This window comes from Nomascus leucogenys, chromosome 18, assembly GCF_006542625.1.
Source record: "Nomascus leucogenys isolate Asia chromosome 18, Asia_NLE_v1, whole genome shotgun sequence".
Classification (NCBI taxonomy): Eukaryota; Metazoa; Chordata; class Mammalia; order Primates; family Hylobatidae; genus Nomascus; species Nomascus leucogenys.
In genome coordinates this window covers 84,186,394-84,212,626 of record NC_044398.1, presented here as the reverse complement: position 1 = coordinate 84,212,626, position 26,233 = coordinate 84,186,394, and the positions used below count along the sequence as shown (strand labels likewise).

The 26,233-nt window shown below is 38.8% G+C and overlaps 1 protein-coding gene across 1 annotated transcript in view; it reads left to right on the top strand.

The window, feature by feature from the left end:
• The first annotated feature begins 1,014 nt into the window (after nucleotides 1–1,014).
• The window catches only part of LOC100602409 (importin subunit alpha-8-like), a 65,048-nt gene continuing 39,829 nt past the window's right edge, over nucleotides 1,015–26,233 (top strand). Inside the window, 1 exon segment of the mRNA XM_012497079.2 lies at nucleotides 1,015–1,171. Coding sequence (XP_012352533.2) covers nucleotides 1,015–1,171 — 157 coding nt within the window.

Sequence of the window (26,233 nt, the reverse complement as noted above, 5' to 3'; positions counted from 1 at the left end):
CTAATGGATTATTCATCAGAAAAAATGAAAACATTTTTGAGATCAAAAGTATGTTATTGGAAAGAAAGATATTCAAAAATATTAAGATAATTTAAAAGTATTTACTCAATATAGTTTTTCTCTTAAAACTTACGGATATTGATTATGCATCAGTGTACTTGGATAGACCAAAATGATGATATATTAAGCCCTTTCCTCAAATAAACCTAGAAATGTGAGTGAACATGTTATCTATTTTACAAATCTCCTTGCACTATTACTAAAGTGTGGGCAGTTACATGAAGAGAGTTCTACCTTGCAGATTCCCTTCAAACTGACATAATAGACAAAGGTAGCTGACCAAAGATTAGGAGACCCAGTTCCTGGTTATCTCTCTGTCTCCCCTCTGCAGACACAGTTGACCCTAGTGGTCTAATCTGATCAAAGCAAAAGTCTCAAAGTCCCTAGTTTCCATCCCAACCAATACTGACTGCTGATTTGTATCAGAAAACAATTAGGATTTCCTAAATTGGGGCTTGCACAAGTACCTCAGAATCAGAAGGAATCAAGACATTCGGTCAACCAGATGGTGTGGTTATGAACAAGACACAAACAAAAAATAGGACAAGATATCTACCATCAGCCTCCCTACATAATCAACACAGCAACGTTGCTCAGAGGAGGAAATGAGATTTCAGTAATATCTTGACTCTAATATCAACATATGGCCAACCAGAAACAAATGGTAGGGGAAGGCTTTCCCTAACATGATAGTTAGAAGGCAGCCATTGAGTGGTCTGTCCTCATTCACCTCTGCTGACACTAATGTAGAAGCTCTCTCACCCACCTCCACTGCAGGCCTCGCCCCACCCACACAGTGAACAAGTACCAAAGTCAACAAATGACTAATTGTAGCATTCTAGCTTAGGGCAATTCCTATGCTCGCTTCATTAGACATCACAGGGGCCTCGCAATGGGAGACTAAACAAAGAGGTATAGGGACTCTGGAGAGCCCCAATTCACAGAAATGCATAAATGTCCTCCTCTAAGCAGGAGATAGACCTGGTGGCATCTGTCTGCGTGTTGCCATCATGCCTTCAACTTCTGATGTTCTTTTTCCTTTCTTTTGTCAGTGATAAAATGATGGAAATTTATAGAAATAAGGAGTATAGGCATTTGGGATTGTATGCAGGTAAGCACCACCTTTGAAGGCTTCTAGGCTGTTGCCACACTCCAAAGCAATGGCTAGGCTTTGTCCCCACTCTGCCTATCCTAGGAGAAGGTGATTGACACACTATCCTGTAGACTATAACTGTATTCTATGTATAATAAAGATTTACTACAATGCGAGGATGTTTGCTAACACTTGCTGCTTTGCTGAACAAGTGTACCTGCTTTGCAAAACACTGACCTAGGCAAATGAAAGAACAGTGGCACGCTCCTGGAGTGCTGCCTTCACTTTCCTTCGCAGCTTAAAGTCTACATTGTGGGTAATTTTAGCATTCGTTATGAAAATGTGGCTACCTTTAAATATAATGCATTGAAATAGCACAGGAGGCCAGGTGTTTAAGTTGACATACTAAATCTGTAACTCTTTAATTGTATTATCTTAACTCTTTAATTGTATTATCTTGGTCACATCTCTAAAATTCCTTGGCCTTTCTTTCTCCAAAATTAGGGTGACTGAAATGGATTAGTGATGCTTAAGACTGACTATACATTCGAATCACCTGTAAAAGTTATAAAAATCACAAACACCACTGCTCAATCCAAACCACTTACAGTACACATCTCTAGAGTGGGCAACTTGGACAAGCTTCAAGCTTCCTTTCCTTTTCTGTTTTACTATCTTTGAACTCAATGATAATTTTGAAAGCATTTATCCATTCAGTGGAAGTGTATGCAGTGCCTATTATGTGCCAGGGTTTTATGAGGTGAATTGAGCCCTCACCCCTAATTCATACATTGAAGTCCTGAACCCAGTGCCTCAGAATGTGACTGTATTGTATTCGGAGATAATATTTAAAAATTAATTAAGTTAAAATGTGGTCACTAAATCATTCTACTATAAAGACACATGCACACATATGTTTATTGCAGGACTATTTACAATAGCAAAGACTTGGAACCAACCCAAATGCCCATCAATGGTAGACTGGATAAAGAAAATGTGGCACATATACACCATGGAATACAATGCAGCCATAAAAAAGAATGAGTTCATGTCCTTTGCAGGGACATAGATGAAGCTGGAAGCCATCATTCTTAGCAAACTAACACAGGAACAGAAAACCAAGCACCACATGTTCTCACTCATAAGTGGGAGTTGAACAATGAGAACACGAGGACGCAGGGAGGAGAACATCACACACTGGGGCCTATCAGAGGGTGGGGGGCTGGGGGAGGGAGAGCATTAGGAGAAATACCTAATGCATGTGGGGCTTAAAACCTGACGAGTTGATAGGTGCAGCAAACCACCATGCCACATGTATACCTATGTAACAAACCTGCACGTTCTGCACATGTATCCCAGAACTTAAAGTAAAATAAAAAATAAAATAAAATGTGGTCACTAGGGTGGAACTAATATAATATAACTTGTGTCCTCATAAGAAGAGAAGATTACACAAAGGAAGGCCACGTGAAGACATAGGGAGAAGACAGCCAAGGAGAGAGGCCTCAGAAAAAAACAACCCTGCTGACATCCTGATCTCAGACTTCTGGTCTCTAGAACTGTGAGGAAAGAAATTTCTGTTGTTTAAGCCACCCAGTCTGTGATGCTTTGTTAAGGTAGCCCTAGCAAACTAATATAAAGGATAATATGCAAGATTCTAGGTATGGCATAGGGCAAAACACGGAAACAGGCCACCCCCATGGAATTTACAGTTTAGCAAGGGTCAGATAAGAAAAAATTACAAATTATGCTAAGCCACGGGAACATTTAATACAAGGTGCTGTAACAGAATGCCAAGACAGGTAGTAGTTGGCTCATGTTAGGTGAAGTTGGTAGAGAAGTACTCTCTGAAGAAGTGATATGTTAAGTTGAGACCTAAAGGCTGAGAATGAGACAGCCATGTGGCAGCGAAAGGAAAAGGCTTCCACTCATGGAAGCAGCAGAGGCAAAGGCCCAAGGTAAAAAGAAAATGTGTGTATTTGGGGAAGTGAAATGCCTCTGTGGCCAAAATAGAGTGGGTGATGAAGGGAGTGACATGAAATGAGGTTGGGTAATTGGGAAAGGGGCCAGTCTGTTGAAATCCATGGTAAAGAGTTGGGATTTTATTTCAAAAACAAATTAAAAAAAAAAAAAGCAAGGAGACTTTAAGCTTGGCTTCAGATAAACCATGTCTAATGGTACCATCTTTTTATTTAAATCACAAGGTTGTAGCCACAGCATCGCCCCCACCTGGTTACAGTGTACTGCACCATCTTTCATTCTTTTGAGAGGTACAAAAGCCCCATTTGTCAGGTTTAAAATTTACACAATGGACTGAGATGAACAGAATGTTACTTTTAAATTTTTCTAAACTTGAACACAAATTATGAGATCCTATTTTTGATATTGATAGAATAAAAATTTACTCTTATTTTTAAAAAAACAATTGAACACTTTCAAGCAGGAAATTGATATTTATGTGTAATGGAAAGTAAAATAAGGTTCTTGCAGTCTCAGCTTTGGCTACAGCATAAAGACAATAGACACCATTTTTTGAAATTAGGCCCATGCTGATATTTCAAAGGGGTATTTTAAAAACCGCTTCGAGGACACCTAAGATCTGCTCCTACACTAAGTATATCGAATCAGGATTTGGAGATTGTAAAAGATAGCTTATTCTTGTTTTTGTTGTTGCTTGTTTTTTTTGGGTTTTTTTGGTTTGTTTTGTTTTTGTTTTTTCAGAATTTTTGGAGAAAGCTGTAGGAATGCTCAAAGTCCCACAATATATACGTATATACATTGTCCAGAGCATCATATGTGTGCACTATATTAATGATATATCAATTTGACCGAATGAGCAAGAAGCAACAAGTCTACTGGAAGCCTTCTTAAGGTACCTGCGTTCCAGAGGATGGAAGATAAACCCTGAGGAAACTCAAGGCCTTACCTCGTCCCGAAGGATTTTAAGGATCCAGTGGTCTGAGGCATGCGAGAACATCTTTAAAGTGGAGGATAAGACAAATACTACAAGATCTCACTTATATGTGGAATCTCAGAAAGTTGAGCTCATAGAGGCAGAGAGTAGAAACTTCGTTACGGGGGGCTGGGGTGGGGGTGCTGGAGAGATACTAGTCAAAGGGTTCAAAATTTCAGTTAAACAGGAGGAATAAGTCCAGGCAATCTATTATATAACATCGTAACCATAGCTAACAAGAATGTATTGTACGCTTGAAAATAGCTAAAAGAGTAGATTTTAAGTGTTCTCAACACAAAAAAATGATAAATCTGTGAGGTAATGCATATGATAATTTAGCTCGATTTAGCCATTTCACAATGTATACGTATAATCAAAACATCATGTTATATATCATAAATATATATAATTGTATTAGTCAATTAAGAAATAAATGTTAAATATTTTAAAAATAAAAAATAAAGTAAAGGACAAATTATTACATCTTGCATCTCCTACCACTAAGAAGGAACTGCAATGCCTAGTAGGCTTAGGATGAACAACGATCCCAGTTTGCCTAGGTCAGGGGAATTTCTGGGACTCAGGATTTCTAGTGCTAAAGCTGGAACAGTTCCAGGAAAACTTGTCTGGTTAGTCATCCCAGAAGACATCTTATTTTTTTAAAGCCACTTACAGTCAAGTATCTCTTTCTTGCAGCTGAAAACATTCTGACTTACACTATTTCAAAGTCTCGAAGAGAACCACACCCCTGCCCCCCACCACCAAGTAATAACTCTGTAAATGTCTGCGGATTTAATTGAGCTCTGAGTTGAATTAGTTGTTACTGAGTTAAAAGAGGGGCATCTCTGTCAGTTATATCCTATGTGTCTCACACAATCCCTAGATCATAGATGGTGTTTGGCAAATATCTGCTTAAAGCCAGAATGGCTTCAGGATCTTAGCAAGCAAAAGGGAAACTTTAGGAGTCCAGATGGAAGGCTGAAAATGAGAAAAACTAGTTCAGTGAAACTGAAGTTCTGGAAGAATCTTTCTGCTCAAATGGACAAGGAGGAAGCTGCCCCAGGCAGGGTCAGAGAAACAGACTCTGAAGAGGACTCTAGCCTCCTCTGGTGGCTCAGAGGGGAAGACAGTGTGCCACTTAGGAGTCTGTGCTAGGGAGGAGATGGGGAAGGGGAATGTAAAAGACAGCCGCAAGAGATTTTCCTTAGCAAAAAGAGACAATATGATTTCTGGTAACTTTCTTAGTAAGAATTAAAGAGCTGAATCAAAGGAAACTAGAGGCTGTCTTATCTGCACTCATAGGAATGATGAGCTCCTAGGAGTGATGGCAAATGACAGCTCTCAGTAGAGTCTCATCTCCTTTGCTTGCCCTCAGCTAAAAGGGGCTGACTCATCCAAGGTCAAGCCCGCATCCTGGAAGAAGCTTGTATTCAAAGATTTGTCCATGCAAACAGTATAGAGGCCCAAGCCCCTCATTTCCACTAGGGGCAGCTCTGAAAGGCCATCCTGGATTCAGAGCTCCCCATGGAACTGAGTTAGGCTTTTGTTTGACTGTACTGAAGTCCAATAGCTTCTTGTCCTGCAGCAACTCTCTTTTACTCTTTGCCACAATGGTGTTGATCCAAGAGCATTTCCCATCGATTTGGGACATGCAAATCTTCTTCTTGGAGTCTGCTTCTTAATGTCAAAAACTGGGAAGAGTCTGAGATGTTTACCCTACTTGTAGGCTAACAAGTTCATAGATGCCAGCAGAAGACACTAGACTCCTGATTCAAGAAAAAAGAACGTTAGCTGGCATGGTGGCACAACCCTGTAGTCCCAGCTACTTGGGAGGGTGAGGTGGGAGGATTTCTCGAGCCTAGGAGTTACAGGCTGTAGTGCACTACAATTTTTGCCTGTGAATACTTTTTTAAAAAGAATGTTATTACTCATAGCATAGTAGTTAGCATGAACTTCTGCTTAAATTGATTTTCCTTGCTTCTGATATCCCACAGGTGATGCAGATTTCACAGTGGGTTTGCATCACAGCTGAGAAACCCTGAGCTTAGGAAATCTCAGTCTTTTAAAGAAGACTGCTAGCAAATCTGCCTATCCTTTGCCCCAGAGGGAGATACGACATTTATTATACTGGTCAGGAAACTGGTCTTGAAGGCAGATACTGTTTCTATTCCCTACACCTCTTTGTCATATAAACATTCTTAAATAGATAGCTCAGTACAGAGGCTAATAAAATATTATGTTATAGTTGAGTAAGCTGACAAAGAAATTGATAAATGTCCCATCAGCACAAAATGTTAGACATCCCTGGACTCTAATTAGGGTTTGGGGATGGGAGGGTGAAAATAGGGGGAGTACTTTCTTGGAAATCTCTAGAATTTCTTTTTGCACAAACAGCCACATTTTAAAACAATCAGCATTAAATTTTCTTGTATGTGTCACAGCTTAAGCTGGTTATGTAATAATTTTCACTTGTTGAGTCGTGAATGCATTACAGATGCTCAAAATAGCCTTTATTCTATTGCTAAGTTTCTTTTGTTTCCTTGAGTGTTATTTAGCATCTTAAATGTTGCAAAGGTTTATTTTATCATTATTAATTATACTCTGAAGATTCATTATTTTTGCACACTAGAATGAACTACATTGTTGCTAAGTTCTGTACAATATGGTTTTTTCTTTTTCTATTTTAATTTTTCATTATTTTTATTTATAATTGACACATAATAGTTGTACATACTTATGGGGTATAGCGTTATGTTTCAGTGCATGTATACATTGTATGAGGATCAAATCAGGGTAATTATAATATCCATCACTTTAAACATTTATTAGTTATGTATGGTGATAACACTCAAAACCTCCTCTTCTTGTACAATATGTTTTTTAAGTTCATCATTTAGGTAAGTTTGCAGAACAGTCAAGAAGCATGTATCAACCCAGTTTTACATTGTAAAATAAAAATGACCAAGTCCATCAACACTATGAACAATACCCAATAGTTAGAAAAGGCAAGTCTTCTTTTAATGGACATATTGAGCCATTATCCTATGACGTAATGATGTTGCTTCTGTAGGATATTATTTAGCTATGTAAAAACAAAGTATGTTATTTGTTATTGGAGTTAAAATAGTCTCTAATTATGCACAGTTTGATATCAATGACATAAAAGCAATCATGGCACAATCAAGCAAAATGGCATTGTTGGCAGGTTCCACTTAATATTCCTAAATTACCACATTGACAAAAGTCAAGCATTTATGAGTGTTACTGCAAAGCCAATCAAATAGTCCATTTGCATGGTCCCCTTTGGTGTTTCTCAAAAGTTGATGCTCATGCCCAGGGAGCATGGTTAATTCACAGGGTTATTTTTCAGTTTACCCTCTTGAAGAAAATCTCCCAAGACTAGGGTTTATCTTCCCAAAGTTCAATAGCATCCAAAATCACTTTTGCTGATCCCCAGTCTTTATTAATTTTTATTAATCAGAATTTGCAATTTCTTGCATAACCTTCAATTATGAGACTAATAAATGATACCATTGTGAAAATTCCGTTAGAGTGCTCAGACAATTGTCTGCTCCAGTTAGTTCTACTTCCCAGTTAACAGGATAAACCAGAAATATACCTGAAAGAAATGTCTGTTAAAAAACCTTTATAAACATATAATGTACTTTAAAGATTTAATAAGTATCCTAGTAAAAATAATAGCTAACACTATGGATTACTTGCCAGGGGCCAGTCACTGTCTTTATATATGTTAACGTATTTAATCTTCACAGCAAACCAAGGAGGTAGCTACTATTTTTCTCTTCATTTTACTGACAAAATTATTAATTTCCTCAGATTAATTGAGGACTTAGGTGAAATGAATGGTGATATGGTTTGGATATCTGTCCACTCCAAATCTCATGTTGAAACATAATCCCCAGTATTGGACATGGGGCCTGGTAGGTGGTGATTGGATCATGGGGGCAGATTCCTTATGAATGGCTTAGCACCATCCCCTTGGTGATGAGAGTACTTGCTCTGAGTTCACATGGATCTGGTTGTTTAAAAGTGTGTGGCACCTCTCCACTCACTCTTTTGCTCCTCCTCTCACCATGTGAGATCTGCTCCCCCTTCACCTTCTGCCATGAATTTAAGCTTCCTGAGATCTTCACCAGAAGCAGATGCTGGAGCCATGCTTGTACATCTTGCAGAACCATGAGCCAACTAAATCTCTGTTCTTTATAAATTACCCAGCCTCAGGTATTTCTTTATAGCAATGCAAAAATGGCCTAATATGGAAAATTGGTACTGAGAAGTGGGGCACTGATATAAAGATACCTGAATATGTGGAAGCAACTTTTGAACTGGATAATGGGCACAGGTTGGAAGAGTTTGGAGGACTCAGAAGAAGAAAAGAAGATGAGGGAAAGTTTGGAACTTCTTAGAGACTGGTTAAATGGTTTTGACCAAAATGCTGATAGTGATATGGACAGTGAAGTTCAGGCTGATGAGGTTTCAGATGGAAATGAGGAACTTATTGGGAACTGGAGCAAAGGTCATCCTTGTTATGCCATAGCAAAGAACTTGGCTGCATTGTGTTCATGTTTTAGGGATCTGGAAATTTAAACTTAATAGTGATGGTTTAGGGAATCTGGTGAAGAAATTTCTAAGCAGCAAAGCATTCAAGATGGGACCTGGCTTCTTCTAAAAACCTATGCTTAGATGTGGGAGCAAAGAAATGACTTAAAGTTGGAACTCATATTTAAAAAGGAAGCAGAGTGTGAAAGTTTGGAAGATTTGCAGTCTAGCCAAGTGCTATAAAAGAAAAGCCTATTTTCAGGAAAGAATCCAAATGGATCTTGGTAGAGTTATTTGCATGTCTAAAAGGGAGTCAGGTGCTAATAGCCAAGAAAATGAAAAAAAAAAAAAAGGCATTGAAGGCATTTTTCAGAAATCTCTGAGGCAGCCCCTCCCATAACAGGCCCAGAGGCCTAAGGGGAAAGAATGGTTTCATGGGCTAGGCCCTGAGGGCCAAAGCCCTGTGCCACCCCAGAACACTGCTCCCATACCCTTGCTACTTCAGCTCCAGCCACGGCTCAAAGGGCCCTAGATACAGCTCAGGTTGCCACTTTGGAGAATGCAAGCCATAAGCCTTGGTAGCTTCCATGTGGTGTCAAACCTGCAGGCACACTCAATGCAAGAGTGATGGAGACTTGGTGAGTTCCACCTAGATTTCAGAGGGTGTATCAAAAAGCCTGGGTGCCCAGGCAGAAGCCAGCCACAGAGGCAGAACCTTAATAGAGAAACTCTACTAGGGCAATGTGGAGGAGAAATGTGGAATTGAAGTCCCTACACAGAGTCCCCTCTGGGGCATTGCCTAATGGAGCTATGGGAAGAGGGCTTCTGCCCTCCAGAACCCAGAATGATAGATCCACTGGCAGATTGCATCCTGAGCCTGGAAAAGCTGAAGGCACTCAGCTGCAATCTGTGAGAGCAGACATGTGATTGGCATCCTTCAAAGCCACAAAGGCAAAGCTGCCCAAGGCCTTGGGAGCCCACCTCTTGCACCAGTGTGCCCTAAATATGGAACATGGAATCAATGGAGATTATTTTGGAGCTTTAAGATTTAATGACTACCCTTCTGGGTTTCAGACTTGCAATGGGGCCTGCAGCTCTTTTCTTTTGGCCACTCTTTCTCTTTTGGAACAAGTATGTTTACCCAATGCCTGTATCCCATTGTATCTTGGAAATAACTTGTTTTGATTTTAAAGGTTCATAGGCGGAAGGAGATGAGTATCAGATGAGACAGAACTTTGGACTTGATGTTGGAATGAGTTGAGACTTTAGGGGACAGTTGGGAAGAGATTATTGCATTTTGCAATGTGAGAACGTGAGATTTTGGGGTGGGCCTGGGGCAGAATGATATGGTTTGAATATTTGTCCACTCCAAATCTCATGTTGAAATGTAATTCCCAGTGTTGAAGTTGGGGTCTGGTAGGAGGTGTTTGAATCATTCATCCCTCATGAATGTCTTAGCGCCATACCCTTGGTGATGAGAGAACTCATTCTGAGTTCACATGAGATCTGGTTGTTTAAAAGTGACACCTCCACCGTCACTCTTTCTTGCTCCCATTCTCACCATGTGAGATGCTGCCTTCTCTTCCTTCACTTTCTGCCATGATTGTAAGCTTTCTGAGGCCCTCACCAGAAGCAGATGCTGGAGCCATGCTTGTACAGCTTTCAGAAACATGAGCCAAATAAACCTCTTTTTTTAATATAAATTATCCAGCCCCAGATATGTTTTATAGCAATGCAAAAATTGCCTATTACAAATGGTAAATTCAAATGAGGATTGGAACTCAGCACTCTGGCACTGCTCATGTAATCACTGTGGTATGTGGTATGGCCAGAGTAAGGTATGTATTTATGTGTAATAGCTCCTTAATGATTAAATATCTTATATCAGGACCACCACTATAGACATGAATTTCCATTGAATAACAGTATAAATAAAACAGCTGTGACAGATTAGGTAAAGGGTATGAGCTGGGGTGGGGGAAAATTAATTTAGGGCTTGAACTTAGTTTATTTTGGGGTTTTAATAAAAGTATGGAGAAGAAAGAATAAAAATTGCCAATTATTCCTACCATTAGTAACATTTTAACAGATGTTTTGTCAGTCTTTTACTACACAATGTAGATGCATTAAAAAATTAAAGGCAGTTTATAATAAAATAGGTGAGCAGATTCTGAAAAAGAAACAGACCTTTAAACCTAAGAGCTCCAGACTTCAACTTCCTCAACTGCAAAATGGATATAGGACTAGAACTTACACTCACTGAAGCAAAGGAAGATATTTCATATACTAAATATGATGCTTGGCACATAGGAAGCACTCTACAAAAGTTAGATATTGGTATTCGTATCAACTATACATAGCATTTTCAACTTCCTTTCCTACCCGTCTAGATTGTGAGCATTTTCTCACTTCATTAAATATTCTTTAAAAACAATTCTTAAACTTTTAATAGCTTTATTGAAGTATAATTTGCATGTCATACAATTCACCCTTTTCAAGTGTACCATTCAGTGGTTTTTGTTATATTTACAGATGTGTTCCAGCATCGCCACAGTCAATTTTAGAACATTTTCATCACTTCAAAGAGAAACTTGTTTTTTTTCTATCGCTCCCTACCTTCAATAAGTTTTGGTATGTTGTGTCTTCATTTTCATGCATCTCAAATTATTTTATTATTCTCCTTTTGATTAAAAAGTCAAAAAATAACAGACGCTGATGAGGTTTCAGAGAAAAGGAAACACTTGTACCCTTCAACACTGGGAATTACATTTCAACATGAGATTTGGAATGGACAAATATTCAAACCATATCATTCGGCCCCAGACCCACCCCATGTCTTATTCTCCTTTTGAATGCATTTATCTTGGATGCATTGGATATTTAGAAGTGTGTTGTTTAATTTCCACCTATTTGTGAGTTTTCCAATTTGTTTTTTTTTTTGCTATTGATTTCAAATTTCATTTCACTGTGATCAGATAATATACTTTGTATTATTTCTTTTAAATTTACTAAGTTTTTAAAAAAATCATCCAACATATGGCATATCCTGGAGAATGATTTGTATAGAGAGAAGATTGTCATATTCTGTTGTTGCATGGAGTGTTGTAGGTCTAGTTGGTTTATAATGTTCTTCAGGTCTTCTATTTTCTTCTATTTTTATGCTGATCTTCTATCTTGTTCTGTCTACTACTGAAAATGGATATTGAAGTTTCCAATTATTGTTGTTGAATTATTTATTTCTCTCTTTATTTGCTTCATACATTTTGGTGCTCTATTACTAGGTGCATACATGTTTATAATTATCATATATTGCTGATGGATGACCTTTATTACTATAAAATCTCCCTATTTATCTGGTAATATTTTTGGTTTTAAAAGTCTATTTTGTCTGATATCAGTATAGCCACTCCAGCTTTCTTGTGGTTGCTTTTCGATAATATGTCTTTTTACATCCTTTTGCTTTCAATCTACTGTATCTTTCAATCTAAAGTGTGTCTTCTGTAGACAGCATAGAGTTGGATGATGTTTTTAATCCAGCGTGACAATCTCTGCCATTTGATTGGGTGATTTAATCCATTCACATTTAATGTTGTTATTGATATAGATTTATGTCACTATTTACTTTTTGTTTGCTATATGTTTCATGTCATTTTTTCCTCCTCCACTTCTCTTTCATATCTTTCTTTTTCCTTAGGTAACTATTTTCAAATGTAGTATTTTATGCCTAATAATATTAACCACTTTTAGGTGGTTGCTCTAGGATTTGCCATACACATCTTAAGTTATCAGAATCCACTTCAAATTTACTGGCTTAATTTCAGTGATACATAGACACATTACTCCTATATAGCTCTGTTCCATTTCTCCCTCTTTATGACGTTATTGTTATGCATATTACACCTATCAATTTACAAACCCAACTATACCCTGTTGTTATTATTACTTTATCATCTCTAGTAATTTCCTTTTTTAACTTTTATTTTAGGTTTGAGGGTACACGTGAAGGTTTGCTACATAGGTAAACACATATCACAGGAATTTATTATACATATTATTTCATCATCCAGGTATTAACCCCAGTACCCAATAGTTATCTTTTCTGCTCCTCTCTCTCTTCCCACCCTACCCCCTCAAGTAGAACCCAGTGTCTGTTGTTTCCTTCTTTGTGTTCATTAGTTCTTATCGTTTAGCTCCCACCTGTAAGAGAGAACATGCAGTAGTTGGTTTTCTGTTCCTGCATTAGTTTGCTAAGGATAATAGCCTCCAGTTCCATCCATGTTCCCAAAAAAGACATGATCTCATTATTTTTATGGCTGCATAGTATTCCATGATGTATATGTACCAGGTTTTCTTTATGCAATCTGTCATTGAAGGTCATTTAGGTTGATTCCATGTCTTTGCTATTGTGAATAGCATTGCAGTGAATATTCACATGCATGTGTCTTTATGGTAGAATGATTTATATTCTTTCGGGTCTATACCCAGTAATTGGATTGCTGGGTTGGATGGTAGTTCTGTTTTTAGCTCTTTGAGGAGTTGCCATTCTGCTTTCCACATAGTTAATTTACACTCCCACCAACAGTGTATAAGTGTTCCCTTTTCTCTGCAACCTCATCAGCATCTGTTATTTTTTGACTTTTTAATAATAGTTATTCTGACTGGTGTGCAATGGTATCTCACTGTGGGTTTTATTTGCATTTGAGCTTTTTTATATATGCTTGTTGGCCACATGTGTATCTTCTTTTGAGAGGTGTCTGTTCATGTCCCTTGCCCACTTTTTAATGGGGTTGTCTGTTTTTCTTGTAAATTTGTTTAAGCTCATTATAGATGCTAAATATTAGACTTTCGTCAGATGCATAGTTTGAAAAATTCTCTCATTCTGTAGGCTGTTTACCCTGTTGATAGTTTCTTTTCCTATGCAGAAGCTCAAGTTTAATTAGATCCCACTTGACAATTTTTGCTTTTGTTGCAATTGCTTTTGGTATCTTTTCATGAAATATTTGCCTGTGCCTATGTCCTGAATAATATTGCCTAGGTTGTCTTCCAAAGTTTTTATAGTTTTGGGTTTTATATTTAAGTCTTTAATTCATCTTGAGTTGATTTTTGTGTACAGTGTAAGAAAGGGGTCCAGCTTCAATCTTCTGCATATGGCTAGCCTGTTATCCCAGCACCACTTATTGAGTTGGTAGTCTTTTCCCCATTGCTTGTTTTTGTCAGCTTTGTTGAGGATCAGATGGTCATAGATATGTGGCTTTATTTCTGGGCTCACTATTCTGTTCTATTGGTCTATGTGCCTTTTTTTGTACCAGTACTGTGCTGTTTTGATTACTGTTAGCTTGTAGTATAGTTTGAAATCAGTTAATGTGATGGCTCCAGCTATGTTCTTTTTGCGTAGGATTGCCTTGGCTATTCAGGCTCCTTTTGGGTTCCATATGAATTTTAAAATAGTTTTGTTGTTGCTGTTGTTGTTTTTGGTTTGTTATTTGAAGAATGTCATTGGTAGTTTAATAGGAATAGCACTGAATCTGTAAATTGCTTTGGGCAGTATAGCCATTTTAACAATATTTTCTTTTTTTGTTGTATCTCTGCCAGGTTTTGGTATCAGGATGATGCTGACCTCATAGAATGAATTAGGAAGGAGTCCCTGCTCCTCAACTTTTTGGAACAGTTTCAATAGGAATGGTACCAGCCCTTCTTTGTATGTCTGGCAGAATTTGGCTGTGAATCCATCAGGTCTCGGGCTTTGTTTGGTTGGTAGGCTATTTATTACTTATTCATTTTCAGAGCTTGATATTGGTCTCTTCAGGGAATCATTTTCTTCCTGGCTTAGTCTCAAGAGGGTGTGTGTGTCCAGGAATTTGTCCGACTCTTTCTTCTAGTTTATGTGCATACAGGTGCTTGTAGTAGTTTCTGATTCTTTTTTTAATTTCTGTGGGGTCAATGGTAACATTTACTTCATCATTTCTAGTTGCACAAAAACAATTTTTGAAGTGTATAAGAGACTTAATGTTTCCTGAAATTTTTTTAAATTTTAAGTATGCTAAAATGAATGTTCTCATAAATAAATGATTTTGTAGTCTTCTGATATTTTTCTCCTTAGGATAAAATTCCAAAAGCAAAATGGCTTGTTCAAATAATGTAAATATTTTGAGACTTTTAATGTAAATTTCCAAATTGATGTCCAGAAAGAATACGCTACTTACATTAGTATCTGAGATATGAGAACGTGTAAATCTGTAGAATTAAATTATTATAATTATTTCTAAACTTTGCCAATTAGTGAAAAAATGGTGACTCATATTTATTAGATGTGTTTTATTGTAATGAAATTGAATTTTTGTATGTATGTTGAAAATTTGTATCTCTTTTGTGAATTCCCTATTCATGTCCTTTGTCTACATTTTCACTGGGGCTTAAATGTCTTTATCATTGTTTCATAACAGTCCTTTTAATTTCACCAATTGATTCATGTATTCATAAATTCATTGTATTAAACAAATACCTATTATTAACACATACTTTACTACATAGATTGCCAACATATCTCTTTTTCATTTGCATTTATATTTTGTACATGATGATTTTGATGTACAGATATTTTTAATTTTATGTATATAATCTATCAATGCTCTTCTTTAGTTTCTGGCTTTGGTACTAGGCTTTAAAAGGCCTTACCTAGAGATGTTATGTATGTCTACATATTTATGTTTTCCTACTTTTTAAATGACTATTATTTTTCATATTTAAATACGTTTAAATATTCAAACTATCTGGAATTTCTTTCATGATAAATTATAAAATAGGACCCTAATATGATCATTTTTCTTTCAAAACAGCCAGTTATTTACATTTCTCTAATAAGTACATTTTCTCTAATAAGCATGCTTTTCCAATACTTGTATAAAACATGATATTCTTCTATTCACTAGAATCTTTTTCTAGTTTGTCAATTCCCCTCTGTTAATCTCTCTATACCTTCTTGAGCCAATATCTTACTGTTTTAAATACTGTATCTTAAAATTGTATTCTTTCCCCACTATGTTGTTTCTGCTGTTTTCCCCAAAAAATACCATTCCAGGGAATTTCAGAATCATTTTGCCTGGTGTAAGAAGAACCAAATTGGAGTTGAAATTGGAATTAATTTCAAGAAGGTATAAATTAATTTGGGAAGAATTTTTATAATTTTTATTTCTCTCAGTACTAAACACTGGTAAATCTTTTTATTTATTCAGGGCCTTTTTTCATATTACCTAATAAATTTGGCAATTTTTCTTATATTGGCCCTATATATTTCTTGCTAAGATTTTTCCAAGTTATGTGGTGTTTTTGTCCTGTCATTGATGACATTTTTCCATTGTAATTTCTGATTGCTTCTTGCAATCTATCATATATATATTCATATATATACATATATACTATCATATATATACATATATGTATATATAAATATATGATAGTTTTGTTATATATTATTATATAAAATATATAATATATATTTTGTTATATACATTTGTTAAATATACGTGTGTGTGTGTATATATATATATTTGAGACAGAGTCTCACTCTGTCACCAGGCTGGAGTGCAGTGGCACGATCTCAGCTCACTGCAACCTCCGACTCCCTGGTTCAAGCAATTCTCCTACCTCAGCCTCCCTAATAGTTGGGATCACAGGCACATGCCACCACACGCACCTAATTTTTGTATTTTTAGTAGAGACAGGGTTTCACCATGTTTCCCAGGATGGTCTCGGTCTCCTGACCTTGTGACCCGCCTGCCTTTGCCTCCCAAAGTGCTGGGATTATAGGCATGAGCCACTGCTCCTGGCCTGTATTTATTTTTTAACTGGCAAACTTAAATAGTTTTTTAAATAGTTTTTCCTTACTTTTGGGGGTTTTCTACATAAACAGTCTTATCACTTGCAAATGAAAATAATTTTTATTTTTGTTTTCCAGTATTTATACTTCTCAATTCTTTTTCCCATCTAAATATAGTAACAAATATTTCCCAAAATCATCAGTGGTTATACGTCTTGTTCTCATTGATTGCAGTCCTTTCATTGCTTAACTATTGGGCACAATGTTCGCTTTGGGTGTTTTGATTTTGAGAAAAGCCTCATTTCATTTCTACTTCAATTAAAAACATTTTTAAACCAGAAATAGGCATTGAATTATATGAAATGTCTTTTTTGCATCTATCTAGATGATCATATACCTTTTTTCCCTTTGGCATCTACTGGCATGTTATATAAATAGATTTCCTAATATTAAACCATTCTTTCAATTCTGAAATAAACCTCATCTAATCTTGGCATATTGTCCTCATATTATGCTACTGAAACAATTTACTGAATATTTTACTCAGATTTCTAAATCTCTATTTATGTGAAGTTACTCTGTCATTTCTTTTGTTGCTTCCATCAGATTTTGGCATTAGGCTCACACTAACCTTGTTTAAATAGATGGAAAATATTTCTTCAGCAGTTTAAATATGTCATGCCACTCTCTCCTGGCCTGTAAGGTTTCCACTGAAAAGACTGCTGCCAAATATATTGGAGCTTCATTGTATGTTGTTTCTGTTCTCTTTATGCTTTTAAGATCCTTACTTTATCCTTGACCATTTTGGAGTTTGATTATTAAATGCCTTGAGACAGTTTTCTCTGAGCTAAAACTGCTTAGTGTTTATTAACCTTCTTGTACTTGGATATTGATATTTTTCTCTATGTTTGGGAAGTTCTCCATTATTATCCCTTTGAATAAACTTCTTACCCCTATTTCTTTTTCTACTGCCTCTTTAAGGCCAATAACTCTTAGGTTTGCACTTTTGAGATTATTTTCTAGATCCTGTAGGCATGCTTCATTTTTTTAAATTTTTTTTACTTTTGCCTCCTCTGACTGTGTATTTTCAAATAGCCTGTCTTCAGTCTCATAAATTCTTTCTTCTGCTTGATCAATTCTTCTATTAAAAGACTCCGATGCATTGTTTAGCATGTCAAATGCATTTCACAGCTCCAGATTTCTGCTTGATTCTTTTTAATTATTTCAATATTTTTGTTAAATTTATCTGGTAGAATTCTGAATTCCTTCTCTGTGTTATGATGAATTTGCTCTTGAGTTTCCGAAAGCAGCTATTTTGAATTCTCCGTCTGAAAAGTCACATATCTTTGTTTCTCTAGAATTGATCCCTTGTGCCTTATTTAGTTCATTTGGTGATGTCATGTTTTCCTGGATGGTGCTGATACTCGTGGATGTTCATCTGTGTCTGGGCATGGAAGAGTTACGTATTCATTGGAGTCTTCACAGCCTGGGCTTGTTCGTACCTGTCCTTCTTGGAAAAGCTTTCCAGGTATTTGAAAGGACTTGAGTGTTGTAATATAGGCTGTATCTGCATTTAGAAGGCACATGAAGCCCAGAAATGCTGTGGTTTTGCAGACTAGATGTACCACCTTGATGGTCTTGGACAAGATCTGGCATAATTCTCTGGATTACCAGGCAGAGGCTCTTGCTCTCTCCCCTTATGTTCTCCGAAACAAACTGAGTCCCCCTCTCTGTTCTGAGCTGCCTGAACCTGGGCTGGAGTGGCACAAGCACCCCTGTGGCCACCAGTGCTAGCACTGTGGCAGGTCAAATCTGAAGCCAGTCCAGCACTCAGTCTCACCCAAGGCCTACTGTAACCAATCTCCGGCTACCACCTATGTTTACTCAAGGCCCTGAGAATCTACCATCACCAGGTGACAAAGCCATCCAGGCCTTTGTCCTTCTCTTCAGGGTGATGAGTCCTCCCAGGGCCAGAGCTGGTCCAGAGGTGCCATCCAGGAGCCAGGCACTATAGTCAAAGACCTTAGGGGTCTACCTGGTGTTCTATTTTACTGAAGCTGTGCTGGCATTTAAACTACAAGATGCAGTCCTTCTCACTCTTCTCTCCCCTTTCCAAAGGCAGATGAGCCTGACCCTGTGGCCGTTACCACCACAGGCCCACCTTGAATACTGCCAGACTACCACTGATGTTCCCTTAAGGCCCAAGGGCTCTTCAGTTAACTTATGGTGAATGCTGCCTTACCTTGGTCTCACTCTTCAGGGGAGTGGGCTCCCTCTGGCATAGGGTAGGCCCAGAAATGCCATTCAAGAGCCAGTCGGGACCCCAAGAGCCCACTTGCTGCTGTATCCCCTCTGTGGCCAAGCGGGTACCTAAAGTACAAGACAAAGTCCCCTTTATTTACTTCATCTGCTTTTCTCAAGCAGAAGGAGTTTCTCCCTACAGACACCCTGCACCACATTTGGGAATGTGCTGCATCTCAGCTGAAGCCAGCAAATCTCAGAGTCTCACCCAAGGTCCACAACGTACTACCTGGGTATCATTGCTGGTTATTCAGGGCTCAAAGGATTTTCAGTTAGCAGGTGATAAATTCTTCCAGGATCGAGTTCTCCCTTCAAGGCAGTGAGTTCCCTTCTAGCCCAGGGTGTGTATAGAAATGTCATCTGGGAGCTAGGGCCTCAAAAAGGGGTCTCATGACTCTGACTGGTGCCCTATCCTGCTGTGGCTGAGCTGGCATTCAAGACAAGACAAGGTCCTCCTTACTCTTCCCCTTCCTCTCCTCAAGCCAAAGGAAGTGTCTCTTTTGGAGCCACAAGTTGTGCAGCCTGAGGTTAGGGGAGGGGTGATGCCAGCTCTCCCTTAGCCACTCTGGCTTGTGTCTCAATAGGTCATGTGCTGCCCAAGCCCCCTGGCTCTGAGCCCAGTTCAGCACCAGGATTCACCTAGGAGTTTCAGTCTTTGTGGCCTAAACTGCCTTTCAAGTTTTTTAAGGGTCCCAGAGCACTTTAGTCCATGATGACAAGGCTCACAGGAACTCAAGTTCCAACCACCGTGATGGGCAATTCCCCTTTGACTAGGGCTGGGCTACATGCTTTCTCCATGCTTGGGTATCAGCTGAGTTCATTTCTGTCTTGTTTTCTGCTATAACAGGGCAGCACTGAGTTTAATGCAATGTCACAATTGCTGCATCCTCGCTCTCCCAAGCACTCAGATGCTCTCTTCATACCACACCACTCTGCAGAGAGGGGGCAGGAGGGGTGGCATCTGTTTCAAGACTGTTTTTCCTACATTTTCAGTGCCTCTTTCAGCTATATGAAGTTAAAACCAGGTACTGTGGGTGCTCACCTGATTTTTGGTTCTTATGAAGGTGATTTTTGTGTGTGTAGAATATAGTTGCTAAATTGGTGTCCTTGTAGGGCGGGCAATCAGTGAAGCCTTTATTCTGCCATCTTGCTCTGCCTCTAATTTAGGTTTTAAATATGGTAATCAATTGTTTTTCTTTTACTTTTTATTTTCTGACCTCAGGTTGTTCTTCATGACCACTTTGTTTATTTCTGGAGACTTGATAACCTTTTCTTTATATTGTTAAGATCACAAATTTTAAAACAAACATTTGAAATAGGTTTTTAATGGTAGCTATAGTTCATAAGAAGGCATTTGTTCTGATTCTTCATCATGACCCCTTCTTTTTAAACAGCAATATCTTTCCACATGTCTAATGGATTTTGTCAGTTTGCTCATCCTTAAAGAGGCATCTATACTTGTTCAGGTCTGGGATTCTGACAAAGAGTATTTGGATCTTTGTCCAAATCTTTTAAACCAGGCTAAAAAGTGAAGTGAAAGGCTTGGATCTGGTGTAATTTCCCATTCAAAGTGCAATCAGCCCTCTGTATCCATGCCTTCCACATCCACAGATGCAACCAACTACAGGTAGAAAATATCCAGGAAAAAAAATAATAAAGAAAACCAACACGACAATAAAAAATAATACAAGTAAAAAATATACAGTATGTATAACAACTATTTACATAGGCTTTACATTGTATTAGCTATCATAAGTAATTTAGAGATGATTTAAAGTATACAGGAGGCTATGTGTAGGTTATATGCAAATACTGCGCCATTATATATCAGGGACTTGAGCATCTATGGATTTTAATATCTGTGGGGGTCCTGGAACCAATCTTTCACAGATACCAAGGGATGACTGAACAGCCCAGGTCTCTAAGCCAGAGCTAAAGCCAGAGTGGTGACCACAAAAACAATGGTCCTCAGGCTGGAGCTGAGCTCTTGTGTTTCTCGAACAGTAGTCAGAAATTAGCTGCAGCAACGCCCCAATTCTTTGTTTGGCATTTTCATTCTCATGAGGAGCCAGATGAGGCTCTGTCTGCAACGGATGTCTGTGTTTAGGGTAAGCCATGAATAAAATCATCTTTTGCCCCATCAAGTATGGGATGTCCTGGGGCACATGCTCTTCACCTTGTCATCCTTTGCCAGGCCATCACACCAATAAACCCCCAAATGGCGAATGAAGAGGTAGTTCTACCAATAATTCTGCTCCACAATTTCTCAGTCTTCAGGTGGAGTCTTGATTCATATTAGTCTATGCAATTCAGTCCCTTCTGCATCATAACTAAGTTTCTGAAAATATGGGTGCCACCCTTTTATATTTTCTCTTCTTAGTTTCTGTAATTTCTTTTGACTATTTTACAGTCATTAAATGAAAATCTAGGGAAGTGGTGGATTTCTTGTATTTCATTGGTTACTCCAGGAATTTCTTAATTCCTTTCTAACCTGTGCTTAGGGCAATGCTATTTTCCATTACTAATGAGATGGAGAGAAAGCCACTTCAATCTTCTTTCAGAACATGAAAGAAGGCTGGGCACAGTTGCTCACAACTGTAATCCCAGCACTTTGGGAGGCCGAGGTGGGTGGATTACTTGAGTCCAGGAGTTCAAGACCAGCCTGGGCAACATGGTGAGACCTCATCTCTACAAAAGATACAAAAATTATCCAGGCATGGTAGTGAGCACCTGTAGTCCTAACTACCTGGGAGGCTGAGGTAGGAGGATCACTTGAGCCCAGGGAAGTTGAGGCTGCAGTCAGCCATGATCGCACCACTGCACTCCAGCATGGGCAACAGAGTGATACCCTGTCTCTATTTAAAAAAAAAAAAAAAAAAAGAAGAAGAACATAAAGGAAAGGAAAGCTACCTGCAGAATTTTTCCACTGTTGGTATGGAAATCTTCATAAGCTATTTTTTTTCTTTCTTTTTCTTGACTGGGATAAATAAAGCAGAGAGACTCAGATAAAGGCTATAGTGGGAACTGCACAGACCTTTTTAACTTACTGGAGTTGCTGAAGATCAAACTTTAGTCCATTTCTTCAGCCTAAGCAGGTAAAGCATATTTCCTCTGACTTGAGGCAAAAGGTTGCCACCAGGTATTAAAAGTACACACACAGCCTTTGATTTTTGACCCATTGATAGAATTCCAAGTGAATTATGAAGAAACAATATGAAATTAGTTCAAGGATAAGATTATTAAGGAAATATGGAGTCTTAAGAGAAATATAACCAAATGTATTTTAGCTAAAACTTGCAAGAAAACAATTATGTATGTTATTGTTTACTCTTTCTTAGGTTTCATTGTTTAAAAATTGTTTCTGGTAAATAAAGAAGGAAAAACTCATGCTTATGATGTTAATCTCTTAAGCAAAGCCTATGCCCTGCAATTCATGTCAGGAAACCAGGGAAGGCTTCTTGGTAGAGTGCTGGTCAGAGGCCATATTTACAGAGACATGTTGGGAAGGAAGAATTGTGGGCAGGGGACTCTGGAGTGGCAGGATGGGGTTTGGCTCTGAGTCTGACTTCCCTCTAACTCCACTGACACCCAGCCCTGGTACTCTGCCCCCAACTCCAATTCCCTTCTCAATTCTCAGCATTGTATGTCACCACCCTCAGCTTATGACCTAATAGCTTTGGATTGGTGGATACAGTAAAGTGAAGGTTTTATTTTGTTTTGGGGTTTTCTTAGTTAGTTTACTATTGGAAGCACTTGCTGTCTTCCAGGAGCAAGTACTTCCTAAAGCAAGCAGCCAAGATTTTTAGGTTTTGTTTTTGTTTGTTTGTTTGGTCTGGTCCCAGTATTGTTTACCAGAGGGACCCTTTCCCCCTAGTCTCACTCTCCTCCAACCCATCCACACATAGTAGCCCAAGTGCTCATTTAAGAGGACAAATCTGTTTGCATTACTCTTCCAAAGTTTTGTTTGGTTTTGTTTGTTAAATACCCTTCATAAATGGTCAGGGGGAAAGAAGCCATTCACTAAAGAGTTTTGTATACGTGGGTGTTATGATTTGGCCTCAATCTTTCTCCAATCTTATCACTCTCCTTTCTATACCTTAAGTTCCAAATATACCAAAATATTTGGTCCTTCTTTGTTTCTCTTGAATTTCTATGCCTTTGCAAATGTTTATATTTCCTTTCCTAGTCCCTTAAGAGCAGTCCAGTTATTCTTCTAAATTCAGTTCAAATGTCACTTCTGAGCTTTCCTTGATGTCCTGGCCCTTCATAAATGTTCCTCACATATCTGGTGCTTATTTCTGTCATAACTCTCATCCCTCTTCATTGTAACTATCTGTTTCCTCATCTTTCTCTCTCCCAACAGACTATGCACTCCCTTGAGAGTAGGGACTGTGTAGTTTATGCCTTCATCATCAGTACTTAGCATGTGCCTGGCACATAGTAGGCACTCAGCTAAAGTTTTCTGAATAAATGAATCTCAGATCTCACCCTCAGCACACAGCTTTTACTGAGAGAGGTAAAAACAGGACCTTGAAAGGGAAAGATCTCCCAAGATGAGAAGTTGTTAAGAGTGAGAAGAGACAATGAAGGGAAAGACAGGAAATCTTCACCACCAACAGGAAGGAAACATTCTGAAGATCTATGTTCTATGGAAATTCTTCTTATGTAAGAAACATCCAGGAATCAAATATAACAGATGTATGCTTTACAATCACAAAACTCAGTATAAAAAATGTAACTTTATTTCTATTATGCATTTTTATCTCTGACCTAATGGCAGACAATTTAATCAAAACAATTCTATAGCTTTCCTCAGTCCAGTCCAGGAATTTTTAGCACTTTTCAAGATTCTTCTCCTTCTCCTTTCCTTCTCTCATTTGCTCTCAGGGTGGTCTAAGTTCTCCCAGCATATTGTCCTGGCTTTGGAGAAGGAGCTTGTGGTCCGCCTACTGTCCTCTGTCCCAGCCAGCCCTTTCCAAGGAGGCTTGATCCATCTTGTGTTGGGTATTGGCTCTGACCCCTGTTGCATCTGCTATTGAAGAACACACATCCCACCATGCCCTCTGGTTGATAGGTCCGTGTGTTCTAAATCTTCCTCTGCCAAACTATCCATGATCTGCCAAACATCAGGTGGCTTTCCTACTCTTAGCCAATCCTTAGTCTCCTCTCAAAGAGACTTAAGAAACTTGGAAACTTCCTCAAGGCACAGGAGCCTGGGGGTGTGGAGAAGCTATCTTAGGTTCTCTGTCTGCCTATATCTACCTTGCTACCATGTTTTTCCCACTGTGGCTGCCCTGCATTGACACAGAGAAATCAGCAAGACTTTCTTCTCTCAGCATTCCAGCAAGAAAGATGAAAACACATTTTCTCAGCTGCCAGATACTTAAATCCACCCAGGAGGCCCTGTCATTTCCTCCACTGCACCCTAAGAGGGGACAGGTAGAAAGCCCCTTTCTCAGGGACTCTCGCTAATGACTCACTGTCTTATTTTCCTCTCCAAGTTCTCTCTAAGCCCCTCCTCAGCCTAGAAACTAACCTAACTTTTCTCTCTATCTTGGAGACTTACTGTTTATGGTATAAATTCTAGGCTCTGGATTTGTACCATAACCTCTTCAAGAAAAATCTTTTCTCTCTCAAAGTTATTCACCTGCCATCAGGTGACCTGGTTTGGATTCTGGAGATATGAATTTGAGGCTTCATTTCATACTGGATTCTTAGGTGTTTTGTCTTCACTAGGAAAATAAGCTTCAGCCTTGGCCAATGATAATGCTAGAAAGTTGGCAGGGTAGACCCAAATTTCAGTTCTATCACTTCTAACTCTGTGATTCTGGAAATATTCACTATCTTCTTTGAGCTTCAGTTTCCTCGTTGATCAAATAGGGGATAGTTGTGCCTCAGCCATAGGTTTATTGTGAATATTTATTAAAAGTAATAGCTTTGCCACATCGGTGCAGTGCCCAGAACACTGTAAGTACCCAATGCGTAGGAATCCCTTACAACTACACCAGTATCAGATTGTGTAACAGTTAATTTTTAAGAATAATAAAACTACATAATACTGACTACCTGTTTAGCATAAGAAAAGATCAAATTGAGTCTTCTAAAATGAAAAAAAATGCATTGGAGATGAACTGATGCATGTGGACATGGCATTTGAAGTAAGCGTGTTATGAAAAATAGGTAAAAGACTGATCTTCTCTGTCTTTCTTTCATTCTCACCTTCACTGAATCCCCCTTAAGTGGCAGCCAGGGAAGTGTGTGGCTCAGAACTCCCTCCAGGAGAGAACTTACTGCAGGGGATGCATTTTTGATAGTTTCTAGATGCAGGAAACTCCTCCCAATGGCAGGAGTTACAACAGGTTTTGTCAGTGGGAGTCCAACCTGCGGGGCACATGTGTAGGCTCCATCTCTGTCTCCAAGGCCACTCCATTCATGCACCCATCGTGCTAGTTCCAGAGTGGCTGGTGACAAAGGTTGGCTAACCCAAGTTATTTGTCTACTTGGTTAACCAGGGCCTCTTCCATAGAGGATGCTTTCTACGGGGCATTACTGTGCTACAGAAATCTTCATACTTTGACTGACTCCCATGTGTTAGTCCACATGCTTCTCCCCAGACATGCTTGTCTCTGATCTTCCAATCCTTTTCCTCCTAGGCTCCTGAACAGCTGGCAAGGCTATTGGCCACTGCCTAGAAATCTGAATGTATTCTCACATCAGGCCACTTCTCCTTCCATGTAGATAACCAGATGTACTGCTCACAGCTCTTCCATGGAGAAGATTCTTCTACACGATCTTTCAAGGCCACTTCTGGATGGGCTCTAATGCAACTGATGCCCTTTTCCACCCTATTCCCACATACCAAGGTAGCCCATCTATAAACCAATCATGGGTTTTTTCCTTCTTCTGCTGGTCACATGGGACCCGTTATATGACAATTAACATGAGTGACACTGACGTACCCATGGAGGACCACATGGGGATCTGGACTGATCTGCTCATTAACTTTCCTACTGCCTCCAGCCCTATGCAGACATAATCCCAGATGGACTGTTCCATCTTTTGAATGCTGTCAGCCCTTCTAACTTTATTCCTCAGGTGCTCTGATAGACCCAGGTTATAATAGGCAATTCCAGGTATGTGGTCACTCAGTGTCCCATGCTCAATTGTTCCTTTTCTACAGGAGCCCAGTAACATGCCAGGAGCTGTTTCCCAGAAAGTGTGTAAGTCTCTGCTGCAGATGGCACAGCCTTGCTCCAGAACCCCAGGGGCCAGTGCTGTGATTCTCCCTCTGGAGCTTTCTGTAAACTTTACAATGAATCTTTTCCCACCACCAACACCTCCAACACTTCAGTGGTAGGGTTGCTTGCATAGCAGTTTGGACATGCTGCAGAGCCCTTTCTGCTCTACTCCCACTCAAAGCCGGTAGCTTTCCATGTCACCCATCACATTT